Source organism: Thalassophryne amazonica, chromosome 9 (assembly GCF_902500255.1).
Source record: "Thalassophryne amazonica chromosome 9, fThaAma1.1, whole genome shotgun sequence".
NCBI lineage: Eukaryota > Metazoa > Chordata > Actinopteri > Batrachoidiformes > Batrachoididae > Thalassophryne > Thalassophryne amazonica.
The window spans coordinates 60,045,923-60,066,745 of NC_047111.1; the positions used below are offsets into that span (position 1 = coordinate 60,045,923).

Below are 20,823 nucleotides of genomic sequence, written 5' to 3' on the forward strand. Positions count from 1 at the left end.
TCTGAATATCACCAAAACAGAAGAACTAATAATAGACTTCCGTAAGACCCCTCCACCATTCCCACTCTGTCAGCAGATAGAGAGGGTTGAAACATACCCGGCAGAATTATTGATCATAAACTCAACTTCAAGTGCCAGCAGTGTATTTTTTTTTTTCCGTTGTACTGCCACACTGTTGTATCTGCAAGGCAAGTTCTGCCTCACAGATTTTGCATTGCACATTTTTCTCTTTAATTTGGTTAAAATTTGCTCCCACATTTTGAGCTCCATTGCCGGGTATGATGTTGTTTGGGCATAACTTTTTTCCGGTGACATCACAGCTGACCCGGATTACCACTACTGCACATGTGTGCAAAGGACAGCAAGGAAGCGGAAGATACAGCAGCAGTTTTGAGACAAAAACAAAGCTTAAAATAATAAACAGTGAAGTCGATTATTAAATTAATCCCTGACAATTTTGATAGTCCACGTGATTGTGACTGATCAATTATTTGTGGCAGCCCTATTTCACTGCAGAGAGAACCAAGGCTTTATTTGCACTTTCTCCTGCTCTGATTCATTTTTGGAAGCCTCACTCTGGGAATTCTAAAGCAACGATGGCCAGTGCAGCTGCCATTTACCACATTCCCAACAGCCGCCTATAAATCATACTATTTTAAGCATTATGTACCATTATTTTGTACTTTTTCACAAGGAAAAGATGGATTTGAAAATTACTCATAACCATCCCAAAGACGTATCGTTATCTTTGGCTGCTTTCAGTGATGCCGGTATTTGGTTAGACTCTTTCTCTCCGATTGTTCTGTCTGAGTTATTTTCATTAGTTACTTCATCTAAACCATCAACATGTTTATTAGACCCCATTCCTACCAGGCTGCTCAAGGAAGCCCTACCATTATTTAATGCTTCGATCTTAAATATGATCAATCTATCTTTGTTAGTTGGCTGTGTACCACAGGCTTTTAAGGTGGCAGTAATTAAACCATTACTTAAAAAGCCATCACTTGACCCAGCTATCTTAGCTAATTATAGGCCAATCTCCAACCTTCCTTTTCTCTCAAAATTCTTGAAAGGGTAGTTGTAAAACAGCTAACTGATCATCTGCAGAGGAATGGTCTATTTGAAGAGTTTCAGTCAGGTTTTAGAATTCATCATAGTACAGAAACAGCATTAGTGAAGGTTACAAATGATCTTCTTATGGCCTCGGACAGTGGACTCATCTCTGTGCTTGTTCTGTTAGACCTCAGTGCTGCTTTTGATACTGTTGACCATAAAATTTTATTACAGAGATTAGAGCATGCCATAGGTATTAAAGGCACTGCGCTGCAGTGGTTTGAATCATATTTGTCTAATAGATTACAATTTGTTCATGTAAATGGGGAATCTTCTTCACAGACTAAAGTTAATTATGGAGTTCCACAAGGTTCTGTGCTAGGACCAATTTTATTCACTTTATACATGCTTCCCTTAGGCAGTATTATTAGACGGTATTGCTTAAATTTTCATTGTTACGCAGATGATACCCAGCTTTATCTATCCATGAAGCCAGAGGACACACACCAATTAGCTAAACTGCAGGATTGTCTTACAGACATAAAGACATGGATGACCTCTAATTTCCTGCTTTTAAACTCAGATAAAACTGAAGTTATTGTACTTGGCCCCACAAATCTTAGAAACATGGTGTCTAACCAGATCCTTACTCTGGATGGCATTACCCTGACCTCTAGTAATACTGTGAGAAATCTTGGAGTCATTTTTGATCAGGATATGTCATTCAAAGCGCATATTAAACAAATATGTAGGACTGCTTTTTTGCATTTACGCAATATCTCTAAAATCAGAAAGGTCTTGTCTCAGAGTGATGCTGAAAAACTAATTCATGCATTTATTTCCTCTAGGCTGGACTATTGTAATTCATTATTATCAGGTTGTCCTAAAAGTTCCCTAAAAAGCCTTCAGTTAATTCAAAATGCTGCAGCTAGAGTACTGACGGGGACTAGAAGGAGAGAGCATATCTCACCCATATTGGCCTCTCTTCATTGGCTTCCTGTTAATTCTAGAATAGAATTTAAAATTCTTCTTCTTACTTATAAGGTTTTGAATAATCAGGTCCCATCTTATCTTAGGGACCTCGTAGTACCATATCACCCCAATAGAGCGCTTCGCTCTCAGACTGCAGGCTTACTTGTAGTTCCTAGGGTTTGTAAGAGTAGAATGGGAGGCAGAGCCTTCAGCTTTCAGGCTCCTCTCCTGTGGAACCAGCTCCCAATTCAGATCAGGGAGACAGACACCCTCTCTACTTTTAAGATTAGGCTTAAAACTTTCCTTTTTGCTAAAGCTTATAGTTAGGGCTGGATCAGGTGACCCTGAACCATCCCTTAGTTATGCTGCTATAGACGTAGACTGCTGGGGGGTTCCCATGATGCACTGTTTCTTTCTCTTTTTGCTCTGTATGCACCACTCTGCATTTAATCATTAGTGATCGATCTCTGCTCCCCTCCACAACATGTCTTTTTCCTGGTTCTCTCCCTCAGCCCCAACCAGTCCCAGCAGAAGACTGCCCCTCCCTGAGCCTGGTTCTGCTGGAGGTTTCTTCCTGTTAAAAGGGAGTTTTTCCTTGCCACTGTAGCCAAGTGCTTGCTCACAGGGGGTCGTTTTGACCGTTGGGGTTTTACATAATTATTGTATGGCCTTGCCTTACAATATAAAGCGCCTTGGGGCAACTGTTTGTTGTGATTTGGCGCTATATAAAAAAATTGATTGAATTGATTGATTGATTGATTTGCATGGCTTTGTTATTTGCTTTTGTGTAGTTTTTCACCACATTTCTAATCTCATCAAGATTGGGTGGTTCACAGCTAACTGGTGGATGCGCCACTAGGACCCTAGCACCACAGATGTCCAACATACAGGGAGACGGTTCAGTTGTGTCAACTCTGCTTGCACTTATAACTTCATATCCATGGACCCTACTCTTCATTGGCAAAAGAAAGCATAACACACAGAACATTGTTTTTTGTTTTTAAACCAGGCGGTAGTCTGGGGTGTGGATGGCTTTCACTCATCCAGAGGGCATAGCTTCTGGTATATACAGTAGTGTTCAGAATAATAGTAGTGCTATGTGACTAAAAAGATTAATCCTGGTTTTGAGTATATTTCTTATTGTTACATGGGAAACAAGGTAACAGTCGATTCAGTAGATTCTCACAAATCCAACAAGACCAAGCATTTATGATATGCACACTCTTAAGGCTATGAAATTGGGCTATTAGTAAAAAACAAAGTAGAAAAGGGGGTGTTCACAATAATAGTAGCATGGGCTGTTGACGCTACAAACTCAAAACTATTATGTTCAAACTGCTTTTTTAGCAATCCTGTGAATCACTAAACTAACACCGAGAGAAATCATGTATGTGGAAACAGGGCTCTGGGATATAGACCATATAATACAAAAAAACAAGGTCAACTTCCAAAAAAGGATAAATACAGTAGGATCAGACCTAATGAAAAGCATAATCAACAGCAACAGTAAACCATGGAAAAGGGAAGTCAACAAGATTAGGGAGAAACTGCAAATAACGAATCAGACAAGCAAAGGAGATATAAAAAGGAAAATAGGTGAACAGCTAATGAAGAATATCAAAGAACAAGGAGAGATCAAATCAAAGGTAAAACATTACATTGAAAACGTAAAAATGTTGGAAATAGGAAAAAGGAAACCCTACCTGGACAAACTAAACAGGATGAAAGCACATAGCATCATGATGGCAAGAACAAGAATGCTGGCAGTATAATGCAACTATAGGAATAAATATGCCAATGTACGAGGTCTATCAGAAAAGTATCCTACCTTTTTATTGAAAAAAAAAAACTATATGGATTTGAATGACGTGCGATTACACCAATCATGCTTGAACCCTCGTGCGCATGCGTGAGTTTTTTCACGCGTGTCGGTGACGTCATTTCCCTGTGGGCAGGCCTTGAGTGAGATGTGGTCCCGCCCTCTCGGCTGAATTCCTTTGTTTCACACGCTGCTCGAGACGACGCGCGTTGCTTTATCAAAAAAATTTTCTGGACCCGTGAGGAATATCCGAGTGGACACTATTCGAGAAATTAAGCTGGTTTTCGGTGAAAAGTTTAACGGCTGATGAGAGATTATGGGGTGTTTCTGTCGGTGTAAGGACTTCCCACGGAGCGGGACGTCGCGCAACGCTTCCAGGCAACGTCGTCGGCCTGTTTCGACCTGAAAACATCCTAATTTAAGGCTTAATTCACCCAGGACGTCGTGAGAGAACAGAGAACATTCAGAAGAGGCCGGCATGAGGACTTTATGCGGACATTCCACTGTTTAAGGACATTTTGTAATGAAAGACGTGCGCGCAAATTCGCTTAGTCGTTTCCGTGACGACTCGGCGAATCTGTGTGTGCCGCGACAGGAAAAACACCTCCGTGTTGAAAACCATTTGTAAAATTCAGGCGGTTTTTGATGGCTTTCAACAAGTGAGTAACTGAGAAATTGTTTAACAGCTTGGACATGTTCCAACTTGCCCATTAAGGTTTCCAACGGAGGTGTTTTTCCTGTCGTGACCCCCCGCGGTCGGGTCTGGCCCGACATGCGACTCTGCCCGCACGTTCTTTCATTACAAAATGTCCGTTAACAATAGAATGTCCAAATAAACTCCTCATGCCGACTTCTTCTGAACGTTCTCTGTTCTCTGACGACTTCCTGGGTCAACAGAGCCTGAAATGTGGAAGTTTTCAACTTGAAACGGCGAGACACTGCCGCCTCGAAGCGCAGATCGCCGTCAGGCGCCGTGAGCCGTCCTTACAGCGACACTACCAGACCAAAATCTCTCATCAGCCATTAAAATTTTTACCGAAAACCAGCTGAATTTATCGAATGGTGTCCACTCAGTTGTGCCTTACAGTTTTGAAAACATTTTGATCAAACAAAGCAGCAGTCTCTGAGCCATTCCTAAACAATGAAAAAATTGACGAGAGGGTGGGCCACTTCTCACTCAAAGACTGCCCACAGGCGAATGACGTAACCGACAGGCGTGAAAAAACTCTCGCATGCCCACGAGGGTTCAAGCATGTCTGATGTAATCACACGTGATTCAAATCCATATGGTTTTTGAAAAAAATAATAAGGTTGGATACTTTTCTAATAGACCTCGTATCCTGTAGGTTCTGCAATGCTGAGGAGGAAACCCAAAAACATATACTAGAAGAATGCCAGCAAATCAATAGGCAAGAGTACCCGACTGCAAAAAACCCCTGCAAAAACCGCAAAAAAAACCCCCAGCAAAAGCTCTTACACGGATCGAGGAAAATCTAAAATACTAATGTGCTGCTCCCCCCTCAAAATGGTAGGGTAGCACCCAGCAGACCTGGGAACGCACACGAGATGAGACGAGAGACACAGTTTTTCATGATTTCTTCACATCTGCGAGGCATGGAGTTAACCAACTTGTGTCATCTTTCAGCTGTTATTCCACTTCAAGATTCTTTAACAACATTCCACAATTCATTCACATTTCTTGGTTTTACTTTAGAAACAGCTTTTTTGATGTCACCCCACAAGTCGGTGGATTTAAGTCCGTGGATTGGGCAGGCCACTCCAAAACATTAATTTTGTTGTTTTGGAACCAAGATTTTGCTCATTTACTAGTGTGCTTGGGGTCATTGTCTTGCTGAAACTATTATTCTGAACACTACTGTAGTTATTTAAGATTCTCCACTTTCTGAGCTGTACCACTTGCCGAGTTAACCGCACGTGGAGCCGAGTAGACCGCGCGTGCGAAACGAGTACACCTCACGTGCAGCGTAGTGCTAGCAAATTGAGCGACGCCTTCTATCGATAACGACCAATCAGATAACGCGATACAACGCCTACTTTTTAACAAATTTTACACGAAAAAGATGCGAAGAACACCCGCAGAAATACACAGTCAGCAGCCAACCTGTTTCGCAAGTATGTCACTGAAAAGGGACATGCGGCCAACTTTGAAACTTATGATAGATGGATACTTGACGGAGGACTCGGTCGATTTTACGCGGAAGCTAGACAAACGAATGGCGAACTTTATAAGAAAACAAGCCTGATGACTCTTCATCACGGACTTAACAGGCATCTCCAGTTGATCAATGGGATGTCAGTTGGTGCAGTATGACAGTAATAATAAAGAGTTGAAACTTGAGATTGAGTTTTCAGTTTTAGTATGTTTGACAAACTCCCAATTTTCTTGTTTACCGTATAATAAAGCAGTTATAGACTTTTGATTTCGGTGTACCCGTGACCTGGTCAGGTGAACCCCATCCTGACCAGGTCCGCATATTCACAGGTATACCTCATCAAAAGTCTATAATTGTATAATGTACAGTACATATACTTGTGCCATTTTCATTTGCTAAACTATACCATGACTGCCTGCTACAAAACATGCAGCAAGTGGTCACATTTTGTTTGTGTGTTTATTATTATTTATTTTTACTAACATGTATTCACTCTGCTTTCTGTGCCTGCCCTGGAAGACTCTAAAGCGGAAGGAGAAAGAGTATGAGCATGAGATGGAGCGCTTAGCCAGGGAGAAGATTGCGGCACAACAGCGTCTTGCAGAGCTGAAGAATGAACTGAGTCAGTGCATGGATGTCCTAGAGATAGACAGAGTCCTGCGACAGACCGTCCAGCCAGAGGACGACCAGGCCTCCACATCTACCGCCTCAGGTGAGGATGAAACACCATTGCATACATGAGGTGGATTTTAAATGATGTGCATACATGGAGAGGTTAGCTGCACAGGGATAACATGGTGCATGTTGGTGTGCAGCATGTAATTTTGTACAGTGATCTCAGAGGGTACTCTATATATCATCCAGAGAAATCATAGTGCATGACTTGGTGGCAGTTCTGGGTTGTACAGTAGTGTTCAGAATAATAGTAGTGCTATGTGACTAAAAAGATTAATCCAGGTTTTGAGTATATTTCTTATTGTTACATGGGAAACAAGGTACCAGTCGATTCAGTAGATTCTCACAAATCCAACAAGACCAAGCATTTATGATATGCACACTCTTAAGGCTATGAAATTGGGCTATTAGTAAAAAAAAGTAGAAAAGGGGGTGTTCACAATAATAGTAGCATCTGCTGTTAACGCTACAAACTCAAAACTATTATGTTCAAATTGCTTTTTTAGCAATCCTGTGAATCACTAAACTAGTATTTAGTTGTATAACCACAGTTTTTCATGATTTCTTCACATCTGCGAGGCATTACTTTTGTTGGTTTGGAACCAAGATTTTGTTTGTTTACTAGTGTGCTTGGGGTCATTGTCTTGTTGAAACACCCATTTCAAGGGCATGTCCTCTTCAGCATAAGGCAACATGACCTCTTCAAGTATTTTGACATATCCAAACTGATCCATGATACCTGGTATGCAATATATAGGCCCAACACCATAGGAGAAACATGCCCATATCATGATGCTTGCACCATCATGCTTCACTGTCTTCACTGTGAACTGTGGCTTGAATTCAGAGTTGGGGGTCGTCTCACAAACTGTCTGCGGCCCTTGGACCCACAAAGAACAATTCTACTCTCATCAGTCCACAAAATATTCCTCCATTTCTCTTTAGGCCTCTTCTGCACCCCCTTTTCTACTTTTTTTTTTTTTTTGCTAATAGCCCAATTTCATAGCCTTTAGAGTGTGCATATCATGAATGCTTGGTCTTGTTGGATTTGTGAGAATCTACTGAATCTACTGGTACCTTGTTTCCCATGTAACAATAAGAAATATACTCAAAACCTGGATTAATCTTTTTAGTCACATAGCACTACTATTACTCTGAACACTACTGTATAATGTGCTGAGGAAGTTGGCTGTAGTGGCACTGACAGCAGGATGACTCTGGAAGCAGGTGACTTACCATCTCTGGTTTCTGTACCTTTGGCCTGCTTACAGAAAAATGCTGCATTTTTATGAATCTACACTTTGTCCCACTACAGTGATGTCACAGTCCTGACAAGTGACTCCACTGTACAGTGCTGTGGGCTGTTACGTGGAGCACTTGTGTAAGACTGATCCTTCTACCAGGATGGTGAACATCTGTGGTTGAACATTAGTGGCTCTTCCACCTTCCACCTCTTCTTGTGAACCACCCAATCTTGGTGAGATTAGAAAGGTAGTGAAACGGCAAAGCTGCGGAGATCTGTTTTATTGTGACTGGACTCCTCCAGGCAGATGAAGATCCCATTCTGCTGATGTTGAGGGCAATGTGGGCATCCACTTTTGAGATAGTATCAACCCAGCAGACTGGAAGAAAGGATTTGTTGTACTTCTCCAAAAAATAATCCTCAATTGCCTGGATTGTAACAACTACAGGGGGATTCCACTGATTTCTGTGCCAGGCAAGATACTTGCAACCACAGCAATCTGGCATCACACCCAAGAAGTTAGTCATTGTCTGCATCCTAGTTGTGCGAGTACTCATTGAACGAAACTGCAAATATCGGCAGTGCTTCTTTGCAACCTATTGGTTTTTGCAAACTGTTTGTTACGATTGATTGCACTACTTTTTGGGTTATTCTGAGACTGCAGGATAGCGTGTACATTGTTGGACATCATAGCCACAGGGCTGTGAAAACTCCGTGGATCATCATGGGGAGGGGTGCGGGAGTGTCAGTGTTGTACTCTTTAATTGTGATCGTTACTGAGTTTTTAAAATGCTTATCGCAAAGCATTCTCTTTTTTTACGACATCATGCAAATTGTATAAGTCCACGGACACTGATCTTTGTGTTACAGATACAAATCAGTTTCCTTGGATCCGCGGAGTTTCGAGGAAAATAAATGCCACTCACAACGTGGCTGTTACGACAGTTGTCGTAAAGCAGGACTGGTTGGTTGCTGCGGTGACACTGTGTGGCTCCCGTGCGAAGCTAGCTAAACGTAGCATGTGGAGATCGCAAACTTTTAGAACTTTCAAGTTTTTAAAAGAAGAATTTTGCAGCATGTTTGTGTCACGGAGCGACATCAGACAGACCGAAGATGGCGAGAAAGACGGTTTGAAAAAGTCTGATAAGGACAAGAATCCGTGGAATTGTTGCTGGCTTCAACACACCTGAAAGATAAATGAGAAAAGCGAACTTGTAAGAATTTTTTTCTCTTTCTGGAAAATAAACATTGTGCTGTTCAAACAGGATTTCAGAAAAGATTATGTACCTTTTTTTCTTTCATTAATCTAGACTTTCTTTGATTGGAAAAAAAGACATTGTGGCTTTGAATGAATTTAGGCTACATGAATTTATACAACAATGTAAATTAGTTTTTATTAATGTAGACTTTTTTTCATGGGAAAAAAGACATTGTGGATTTACAGGAATTTACACAAGAATGTATGGCTTTTTATTATTAGGTATGTTATTGATATTTTACCCTGATTTTTTAAAATAATCTTTAGCTGTGGTTTTAGACATGGTTTAACAGTCTTTTCAGTCTTCATGAATTTCATGTAGTTTAATTGTTCTGAGTTAATGCATAATTTGGTTTACAATTAAAAGGAAAATCATTCCAGGTCCTACTTCCACGTCATATTCTGTTATTTCAACATCATCATTGACGGTTCAAATGAAAGGTTGAATCGAGGATCATTTAAATATGCACTAATTTTGCGATTTGTTCTTCCAGGAGATGTTGAAAATGTATCAGTAGGTGAAAATTTTATTTGGTCTCTGGGGCCCCACAAGGCCGGAGATCCCGGCTCCTCGGGGGGGTGGGCAGACCCCCTGCGAATTTTCCTCGGATTTCACAATTTTCATTTCACAGTCCTGTAGCCAGCCTATACACAGATACTGTGGCTGTATCCTTTGAAGGCTGTGCGCTGCAAAGTTCTGGGCTTCCGAGACTGCAGCCTGAACCGATCATTCTGAAATGAGACTGTCTACCCCACGCAACATTTTGTAATTGTTTTTGTAATTTTGTCTTTTCTTGCTCCTACCCTCTCTCACCTAGCAAACTTAGCTGCATGCAACATGCCCTGGTCACACGGCACTAAGGACACCGAAGCCAAATCAAACAAGAAATCTGGAGTTAAGTTGACTTTTGGAGGCATTGTTTCACCGCTGTCCAGCTTTGCTCCTACAAGAACGTTGATCAACTACTTTAACTATTTACATTTACGATTCGTTGTGATTTTGTTTAAATCATCAAGGTCGACGTTTGCTTTCATTTCTTTCAGTAGATTTGGTTTTGTTTTGTTCCTTTTGATTCGCAGGCTTTTTGGTAATGGGAAAAGTGCAGGATCATTCGTCCACCTTTTCTCGACAATTTGTGACTTTGTGACTTTTTCCTTCGTTCAGCTATCGCTGTGTGACTGGGTGACCGGGCCCTTACATCGTTGGCCTAACCTGTAGTTTTTATTATAATTTTTTAATGCTTATTTGTACTTATAGACATTACTTATTTATAACTGTACACACGGAGCCCAAAATTGTCCTTTTATTTTCATCTTTTCCCCCCAGTATGAAATATGGGGAATGATCAGCATGTCCGGCCGGCTGTCTGTTTTCGTCTCTTAGTGTGATATCTCAAGAACCACTTGACCAATTTCATTCTTATTTAGCATAAGGGTGTACTTGGGTGATCCCCCGTCAGCCGTCGATTACGGTGGTCTTGGAGTCAATTTCATGGTCACAGCGAGATATTCAAGATATTGTAATTGCCACCCTTGTTAAAGCGATAGCTCAAGAACCGATTGACCAATTTCATTCATGTTTAGCATAAGGGTGTACTTGGGTGATCCCCCGCTACTTTGTACTACTGATTTGTGGGGACTGGCGAGATATGTCATCTCCTGATGACTCTTGTTTAAATTTACCAACCATTTTGTCTTGGAAAAAAGTTGCGCAGTAATTGTTGGGTTTGTTTGGGCTGCAAAGGATAGACCCTTCCACTAAAACCTTGGAGAAGTTTGTTGTTGCACATTTCAATTCTAATTGTGGCAACTAGGGAGTCAAGTCTCTGAAACGTTGTGTACGGGATAACATAACGCCACAAGTACTTCATGGATCATCATAAAAAGTGCTGCTGCAGAGTATACCTTCTTAAGGTCTTGCAGTAGTTGGAGGTCAGATTCCGCAAGTAAAGTCAGTGTTGCATCATCCCCAAACATCAACTTTAATAGTAACCCTGACTTAATGTCTATTTCACTGCAGCAGAACCAGATCCTTGCAGGGTGAAGTACTGAATTTTCCCCTTTACTAGCAGAATAAAGTGCCATAGTTCAAATACAGTTTTAAACTACAACAGTATATTAGTGATATGTTTTAACTGAAACTCAAAAGGGATGTGACAAGTGGCTCTGCTGTCACTCATCAGCCACTGTGACATGGGACACATGCTGTGTGCAAGAGTAGAGACAGAGTGAAACACATTAGCTGTTGGATGAAACACACAAAGAACTTGGATACGGATCAAAAATCATGAAGTTGATTTGGATTTTCTATAATGTGTGGAAATCCATGCACTCCTCAAATTAATCTAACAGATGGATGCAGCTTGAAGGTGATGATCAGCTAAATTTGGCACTCCAACAAAACTACAACAAAACTGTGACTCCCATCCAAAGGCACAACCTAGTAACTCACTTTTAGTTTTGATAACACAAAAGAAAGCATCATTTATGAATATTAGAATCCAGTTTAGGATCTCCTGAATCCCATTGTCACGTCTTCCAAAGAGGAAGCAAAGACTGGGGACTCAGAGGCGGACTCATCCATTACCCAGGCCGAAGTCACCGAGGTGGTTAGAAAGCTCCTCGGTGGCAAGGCTCCTGGGGTGGATGAAATCCGTCCTGAGTACCTTAAGTCTCTGGATGTTGTGGGACTGTCTTGGCTGACATGCCTCTGCAACATCGTGTGGCGATCGGGGACAGTGCCTCTGGATTGGTAGACCGGGATGGTGGTCTAGGGGGATCACACTCCTCAGCCTCCCCGGTAAGGTCTATTCCAGAGTACTGGAGAGGAGAATTCGACCGATGGTGGAACCTCGGATTCAGGAGGAGCAGTGTGGTTTTCGTCGTGGTCGCGGCACACTGGACCAGCTCTACACGCTCCATCGGGTGTTCAAGGGTTCATGGGGGTTCGCCCAACCAGTCCACATGTGTTTTGTGGATCTGGAGAAGGCGTTCGACCGTGTCCCTCGGGGCACCCTGTGGGGAGTGCTCCGGGAGTACAGGGTCCGGGGTCCTTTGCTAAGGGTTATCCGGTCCCTGTACAACCGCAGCAGGAGCTTGGTTCGCATTGCCGGTAGTAAGTCAAACCTGTTTCCATTGCACGTTGGCCTCCGCCAGGGCTGCCCTTTGTCACCAGTTCTGTTCATTATTTTTATGGACAGAATTTCTAGGCGCAGCCAGGGTGTAGAGGGGGTCTGGTTTGGGAACCACAGAATCTCATCTCTGATGTTTGCGGACGATGTGGTTCTGTTGGCTTTGTCAAATCAGGACCTTCAGCGTGCACCGGGGCGGTTTGCAGCCGAGTGTGAAGCGTCCGGGATGAAAAGCAGCACCTCCAAATCCGAGCCCATGGTTCTCGACCGGAAAAAGGTGCTTTGCCCTCTTAAGGTCGGTCAAGTGTCCTTGCCTCAAGTGGAGGAGTTTAAGTATCTTGGGGTCTTGTTCACGAGTGAGGGACGGATGTAGTGTGAGATCGATACACGGATCGGTGCAGCATCTGCAGTGATGTGGTCGCTGTATCGGACCATCGTGGTGAAGAGAGAGCTGAGTAGGGGGGTAAAGCTCTCGATTCACTGATCAGTCTACGTTCCGATCCTCACCTATGGTCATGAGATTTGGCTCTTGACCGAAAGAACGAGATCGAGATCGAGTACAAGCAACCGAGATGAGTTTCCTCCGCAGGGTGGCTGGGCACTCCCTTAGAGATAGGGTGAGGAGCTCGGTCACTCGGGAGGAGCTCGGAGTCGAGCCGCTCCTCCTCCACGTCGAAAGGAGTAAGTTGAGGTGGCTTGGGCATCTTTTCCGGATGCCCCCTGGACGCCTCGCTGGAGAGGTGTTCCAGGCTCGTCCCATTGGGAGGAGGCCCCGGGGAAGACCCAGGACACGCTGGAGGGACTACATCTCTCAGCTGGCTTGGGAACGCCTTGGGGTTCCCCCGGAGGAGCTGGGAGAGGTGTGTGTGGATCGGGAGGTCTGGGCGGCTTTGCTTGAGCTGCTGCCCCTGCGACCCGACTCCAGATAAAGTGGAAGAAAATGGGTGGATGGATGGACAGTTTATGACAAGAGAGATAGCTGGAGTTATTGCTCTTTTTCAAGAAAAAACTCATTAGGTTCTGCCTTTGGACAGGAGATTTATTGATGTGTTTTATGCACATCCCTTCAAATTTTTGAGAATATGTGAGCATCAAAACATGGATTCTCGGTGGCAAAATATGAGTGTTAAGAATTGCACACAACACTGGATCTGCACCAAACTTGTCTTTTCAATCATACAATGTGTATGACTGACAAGTTTAATCCATATCCATGAATTTGAATTAAAAAAAATTTAAAGTGACAGTAAATTCCTTATCAATCAATCAATCAATTTTTTTATATAGCGCCAAATCACAACAAACAGTTGCCCCAAGGCGCTTTATACTGCAAGGCAAGGCCATACAATAATTATGTAAAACCCCAACGGTCAAAACGACCCCCTGTGAGCAAGCACTTGGCTACATGGGAAGGAAAAACTCCCTTTAACAGGAAGAAACCTCCAGCAGAACCAGGCTCAGGGAGGGGCAGTCTTCTGCTGGGACTGGTTGGGGCTGAGAGAGAGAACCAGGAAAAAGACATGCTGTGGAGGGGAGCAGAGATCGATCACTAATGATTAAATGCAGAGTGGTGCATACAGAGCAAAAAGAGAAAGAAACAGTGCATCATGGGAACCCCCCAGCAGTCTACGTCTATAGCAGCATAACTAAGGGATGGTTCAGGGTCACCTGATCCAGCCCTAACTATGAGCTTTAGCAAAAAGGAAAGTTTTAAGCCTAATCTTAAAAGTAGAGAGGGTGTCTGTCTCCCTGATCTGAATTGGGAGCTGGTTCCACAGGAGAGGAGCCTGAAAGCTGAAGGCTCTGCCTCCCATTCTACTCTTACAAACCCTAGGAACTACAAGTAAGCCTGCAGTCTGAGAGCGAAGCGCTCTATTGGGGTGATATGGTACTACGAGGTCCCTAAGATAAGATGGGACCTGATTATTCAAAACCTTATAAGTAAGAAGAAGAATTTTAAATTCTATTCTAGAATTAACAGGAAGCCAATGAAGAGAGGCCAATATGGGTGAGATATGCTCTCTCCTTCTAGTCCCCGTCAGTACTCTAGCTGCAGCATTTTGAATTAACTGAAGGCTTTTTAGGGAACTTTTAGGACAACCTGATAATAATGAATTACAATAGTCCAGCCTAGAGGAAATAATGCATGAATTAGTTTTTCAGCATCACTCTGAGACAAGACCTTTCTGATTTTAGAGATATTGCGTAAATGCAAAAAAGCAGTCCTACATATTTGTTTAATATGCGCTTTGAATGACATATCCTGATCAAAAATGACTCCAAGATTTCTCACAGTATTACTAGAGGTCAGGGTAATGCCATCCACAGTAAGGATCTGGTTAGACACCATGTTTCTAAGATTTGTGGGGCCAAGTACAATAACTTCAGTTTTATCTGAGTTTAAAAGCAGGAAATTAGAGGTCATCCCGTCTTTATGTCTGTAAGACAATCCTGCAGTTTAGCTAATTGCTGTGTGTCCTCTGGCTTCATGGATAGATAAAGCTGGGTATCATCTGCGTAACAATGAAAATTTAAGCAATACCGTCTAATAATACTGCCTAAGGGAAGCATGTATAAAGTGAATAAAATTGGTCCTAGCACAGAACCTTGTGGAACTCCATAATTAACTTTAGTCTGTGAAGAAGATTCCCTATTTACATGAACAAATTGTAATCTATTAGACAAATATGATTCAAACCACCGCAGCGCAGTGCCTTTAATACCTATGGCATGCTCTAATCTCTGTAATAAATTTTATGGTCAACAGTATCAAAAGCAGCACTGAGGTCTAACAGAACCAGCACAGAGATGAGTCCACTGTCCGAGGCCATAAGAAGATCATTTGTAACCTTCACTAATGCTGTTTCTGTACTATGATGAATTCTAAAACCTGACTGAAACTCTTCAAATAGACCATTCCTCTGCAGATGATCAGTTAGCTGTTTTACAACTACCCTTTCAAGAATTTTGAGAGAAAAGGAAGGTTGGAGATTGGCCTATAATTAGCTAAGATAGCTGGGTCAAGTGATGGCTTTTTAAGTAATGGTTTAATTACTGCCACCTTAAAGCCTGTGGTACATAGCCAACTAACAAAGATAGATTGATCATATTTAAGATCGAAGCATTAAATAATGGTAGGGCTTCCTGAGCAGCCTGGTAGGAATGGGGTCTAATAAACATGTTGATGGTTTGGATGAAGTAACTAATGAAAATAACTCAGAACAATTGGAGAGAAAGAGTCTAACCAAATAAAGGCATCACTGAAAGCAGCCAAAGATAACGATACGTCTTTGGGATGGTTATGAGTAATTTTTTCTCTAATAGTTAAAATTTTGTTAGCAAAGAAAGTCATGAAGTCATTACTAGTTAAAGTTAATGGAATAGTCAATAGAGCTCTGACTCTTTGTCAGCCTGGCTACAGTGCTGAAAAGAAACCTGGGGTTCTTATTTTCTTCAATTAGTGATGAATAGAAAGATGTCCTAGCTTTACGGAGGGCTTTTTTATAGAGCAACAGACTCTTTTCCAGGCTAAGTGAAGATCTTCTAAATTAGTGAGACGCCATTTCCTCTCCAACTTACGGGTTATCTGCTTTAAGCTACGAGTTTGTGAGTTATACCACGGAGTCAGGCACTTCTGATTTAAAGCTCTCTTTTTTAGAGGAGCTACAGCATCCAAAGTTGTCTTCAATGAGGATGTAAAACTATTGACGAGATACTCTATCTCACTTACAGAGTTTAGGTAGCTACTCTGCACTGTGTTGGTATATGGCATTAGAGAACATAAAGAAGGAATCATATCCTTAAACCTAGTTACAGCGCTTTCTGAAAGACTTCTAGTGTAATGAAACTTATTCCCCACTGCTGTGTAGTCCATCAGAGTAAATGTAAATGTTATTAAGAAATGATCAGACAGAAGGGAGTTTTTCAGGGAATACTGTTAAGTCTTCTATTTCCATACCATAAGTCAGAACAAGATCTAAGATATGATTAAAGTGGTGGGTGGACTCATTTACTTTTTGAGCAAAGCCAATAGAGTCTAATAATAGATTAAATGCAGTGTTGAGGCTGTCATTCTCAGCATCTGTGTGGATGTTAAAATCGCCCACTATAATTATCTTATCTGAGCTAAGCACTAAGTCAGACAAAAGGTCTGAAAATTCACAGAGAAACTCACAGTAACGACCAGGTGGACGATAGATAATAACAAATAAAACTGGTTTTTGGGACTTCCAATTTGGATGGACAAGACTAAGAGTCAAGCTTTCAAATGAATTAAAGCTCTGTCTGGGTTTTTGATTAATTAATAAGCTGGAATGGAAGATTGCTGCTAATCCTCCGCCCCGGCCCGTGCTACGAGCATTCTGACAGTTAGTGTGACTCGGGGGTGTTGACTCATTTAAACTAACATATTCATCCTGCTGTAACCAGGTTTCTGTAAGGCAGAATAAATCAATATGTTGATCAATTATTATATCATTACCAACAGGGACTTAGAAGAGAGAGACCTAATGTTAATAGACCACATTTAACTGTTTTAGTCTGTGGTGCAGTTGAAGGTGCTATATTATTTTTTCTTTTTGAATTTTTATGCTTAAATAGATTTTTGCTGGTTATTGGTAGTCTGGGAGCAGGCACCGTCTCTACGGGGATGGGGTAATGAGGGGATGGCAGGGGGAGAGAAGCTGCAGAGAGGTGTGTAAGACTACACTCTGCTTCCTGGTCCCAACCCTGGATAGTCACGGTTTGGAGGATTTAAGAAAATTGGCCAGATTTCTAGAAATGAGAGCTGCTCCATCCAAAGTGGGATGGATGCCGTCTCTCCTAACAAGACCAGGTTTTTATGCCACCATGTAACAGAGAGGATCCAGAACCCAAATTTAAAGGTGCTATAATTGACATTTAAAACATGAATAATATCATATCCAACAATTGTTTCTGTCTAAAAGATGTAATGACACCCTGCACAGGGAATGAAGAACATTCCCTCAGTATGTGTTATAATCTGAGTTTGTCAGTTCTCATTTGGCAGCATTTAAGAAACTGATCGTGTTATTAGAGTGTCTGGGTTTGTACTTAACACAGTGAGGTCTGTTAGAAAAGAATCCGACCTTTTTATTTTTGCAAAAACTATATGGATTTGAATCGTGTGTGCTTGCATCAGCCAAGCTTGAACCTTCGTGCGCATGCGTGAGTTTTTTCACGCCTGTCGGTTGCGTCATTCGCCTGTGAGCACGCCTTGTGGGAGGAGTGTTCCAGTCTCCTCGGCAGATTTTCATTGTCAGGAAATTGGCTGAGCGACTGCCGCTTTACTGCATCAAAATTTTTTTCAGAAACTGTGAGAGACAGGCAGGTGGAAACCATTTGGAAAATTCAGATGGCTTTTCGGTGAACATCTTTATGGGGATCACACATATTAAGGAGCATTACAACCGGATTAAAGACGGCCCACAGCGGCTGAAGGCGCGCCGCGCTCCGAGCAGCCATCGACAGGCTGAAATGACCAGATCATTTCCAGACTGAACGGTGTGTTGATCTGGGATGTCATCTGACTACTACAGAAATGGCAGAAGAGGTGGACATACCATTTTTTCGGCACATTCCACTGTTACAGGAGTTTTTGTCATGGAAAGTGGAGCGGGAGGAATTTGCCACGGAGCCGCAGGACAAAAGCAAAATGGCGCAGGACAAAAGCACCTCCGTGTTGGTCTCACAGGACATGCCTGAACATGCCCAGCTCTTGCACCATCGGAAGATTCAGACAGGCTGTTTGGTGGCTTTTCAGTCGTGTGACATCCGAGAAATTGTGGAAAAAACCTGATCGGGACATGCTGTAATTGTTACATTGCTTGGTTCATGCAAACTGAGTACTCCTCAGTTGCTCATGTAGAACGCAGTGGGACCAGAGCCATTTAGTGTGGGCATGCATCAGACTACACTGACATGACTGAATCTACGGATAACATTGCGAGAAATGCTTGTAACTTACCCAAAGAGGTGGGACAAAGTCCCTTAAACGTCGTCCCAACTGTGTCAGTCAGAACAATAAGATAATATTTACAGACACATGGTGCTGTGGGCGCCACAGTGGGCAGCCACAGTCCGGCGCCGGGGGGACCAACTCCAGATGTAGAGACGCTGCCTTTGTCAGGGTAGAGACAGGAGCATACCCTAAATAAGCATGTTTTTGTGGGATTGTGGAGGGAACCCAGACAGACACGGGAGAACATGCAGACTCCACACAGAAAGAGCAGAGCGATCCCACAACCTTCTTGCTGTGGATGGCATCAGTGCTAACCACTAAACCACCGTGCCACTAATAGATAAGCCAGCTTAATCTGTCTTAATCCGCCTTGCGGATTAAGATGTTTCATTCTGTTTTAGCACTTTGTTGGATTGTGGGTGATCGTAGTACAACAGCACCCTGTGGAATAAGATGCGAGAGCCACTCCTTCAATTCAATTTATTTTCATTTATATAGCGCCAAATCACAACAAGGTTGCCTCAAGGCGCTTCACACAAGTAAGGTCTAACCTTACCAACCCCAGAACAACAGTAGTAAGGAAAAACTCCCTCTGAGGAAGAAACCTCAAGCAAACCCAACTCAAAGGGGTGATCCTCTGCTTGGGCCATGCTACAAACATAAATATCAAAACAATTCACAAAACGAACATACAGAAAATGTTGGTTGTGGGGCCGAACCTTGATCCTGTTTCTGCACCTGAACAGTCTCTCCACCTCAGCAACACAGTACAGCTGAATTGAAATTCTGGTTGACAGTAATGTGGACTCTGTGATTTTGGGACACTAGTCTTCAGCCCAGGCAAGCCCGTGCATTAATTCACCCCGGTTCCTTTCCCCATTGGATCCAAACATTGTTATGCTTTATTACATCCGCCAAGGACATAATAAAATCACCTGCGCCTATTTATTTGTCTGCCTGTCTGTCTGTTAGCAGGAATACGTCAAAACTACTGCACAGATTCTCACCAAATTTTCACCACAGATACATATTAGGCCATGAAAGACTTCATTTAATTTTGGAGGTGATCTGGATCTGAATCTGGATTCTGGATCAATATTTCACTTTATATACGCTTTGAAGGATCACATCAAAACTACTTCATGGATTCTAGCCAAATTTGCACCACATATAAATATTAGGGAATGGAAGACTCCACTGAATTTTGGAGGTGATCTGGATCTGGATTCTGGATGAAGATTTCACTTTATATAGGCTTTGGAGGATTACTTTGAAGCTACTTCACAGATTCTCACCAAATTTGCGCCACAGATAGTTACCCCACAGAAAGTGTTTTCTTTTCAACAGCTTGCCATTTGTGCCACAGAATTTAATGGACGACTCCATTAAATTGTGGAGGTGGTCTGGGTCCGGATTGGCGGATGTCAGAAATCTCTGATTGCTCTTGTTCACTAATGTGATGCAGCTTTTTACTCTGCATTTTAATAAACTCAGTAAAATCTGTTATGATTTAATGTTTTATTTCCAGAGTTTCATAAGATGCACGGTGGCTGAAAGTGCTCTGTGTCTACATCCACAGCCCCCATGTATAGTGTTACACTCCTTGTACATTTTTTGGACGAATAGGCAGCTAATGCCCCGCCCCCGTGCCAACAGCAGAGGTGGGAGCTCACGCTTAGTCACACAAGATTTACACACTACTGAGCATGTGCATCGAGAATGTAACGGTCTATTAAGTCTAAGATCCAGGTTTTGACCTACTTCCTGGACGCGGCCATCAGAACTGTGTCTGTATGTGGTTCACTTTTGAACTTGTAGAGACATTCATTTATCTCAGCAGTGAGATTCATGTCTCTGGATGCTCAGCCTTTGACATTGAGAGACACTTGGGAAGATCTTATGGAGTTATGAGGCTGGTGGACAGAGGTGTCGCAGACACTTCTGCTGGAATATTAAGGTCTGGTGCTTCCTGTCTTACTGTATGGTTGATAGACTTGGATGCTAACCAGTAACTTAAGAGGTTGACTACTGTAGACCAAGAGGTACTTGGTCTCTTCAGAGGATCCTTGGGTACCACTGGAATGACTTTGTATGAATTGAATGTTACTTGTTGAACTGTAACATGATATTACCTATTGAACTGTGGAGTGCTACTTGCATGGCGAAGGAATGACATTTTGGCCATGTGGCACGTTTCCTTGGGCATGATCCAGTACGTGGGTGCCTCAGTGTCAATGACCCAGGTGAACTTGGTAAGGGGCGCCCACATTCCACTTGGCTGCGGCAGAGAGACTGTTACTTTTAGGAGGTGGGAACGGACTACTTGTCTGCCTAGATGGTTGCTATCCAGGATGCTCCTAGATGCGGCACCAGCACACGCTCACACACTTGACTTGACCTTGGGCTTGGTCTTGGATGCCTTAGTCTTGAGGGTTCAATGGTCATCTCAAGAAAATTCAAAGTCTGTACAATTTTGCTTTTTTTCTGCAAGTAAAATTTTAAAATAGTTTTGTTGGTT

General features: G+C 42.5%; 1 protein-coding gene across 2 annotated transcripts in view; it reads left to right on the top strand.

Annotated features, from left to right (window-relative positions):
- LOC117517215 (max-binding protein MNT-like) overlaps positions 1-20,823 on the top strand; it is a 51,644-nt gene that overhangs the window by 29,431 nt on the left and 1,390 nt on the right. For both annotated transcript variants that reach the window (XM_034178157.1, XM_034178158.1), the window contains one exon: positions 6,538-6,730. In XM_034178157.1, the coding sequence (XP_034034048.1) occupies positions 6,538-6,730 (193 nt within the window). The remainder of the gene's footprint in view (positions 1-6,537; positions 6,731-20,823) is intronic.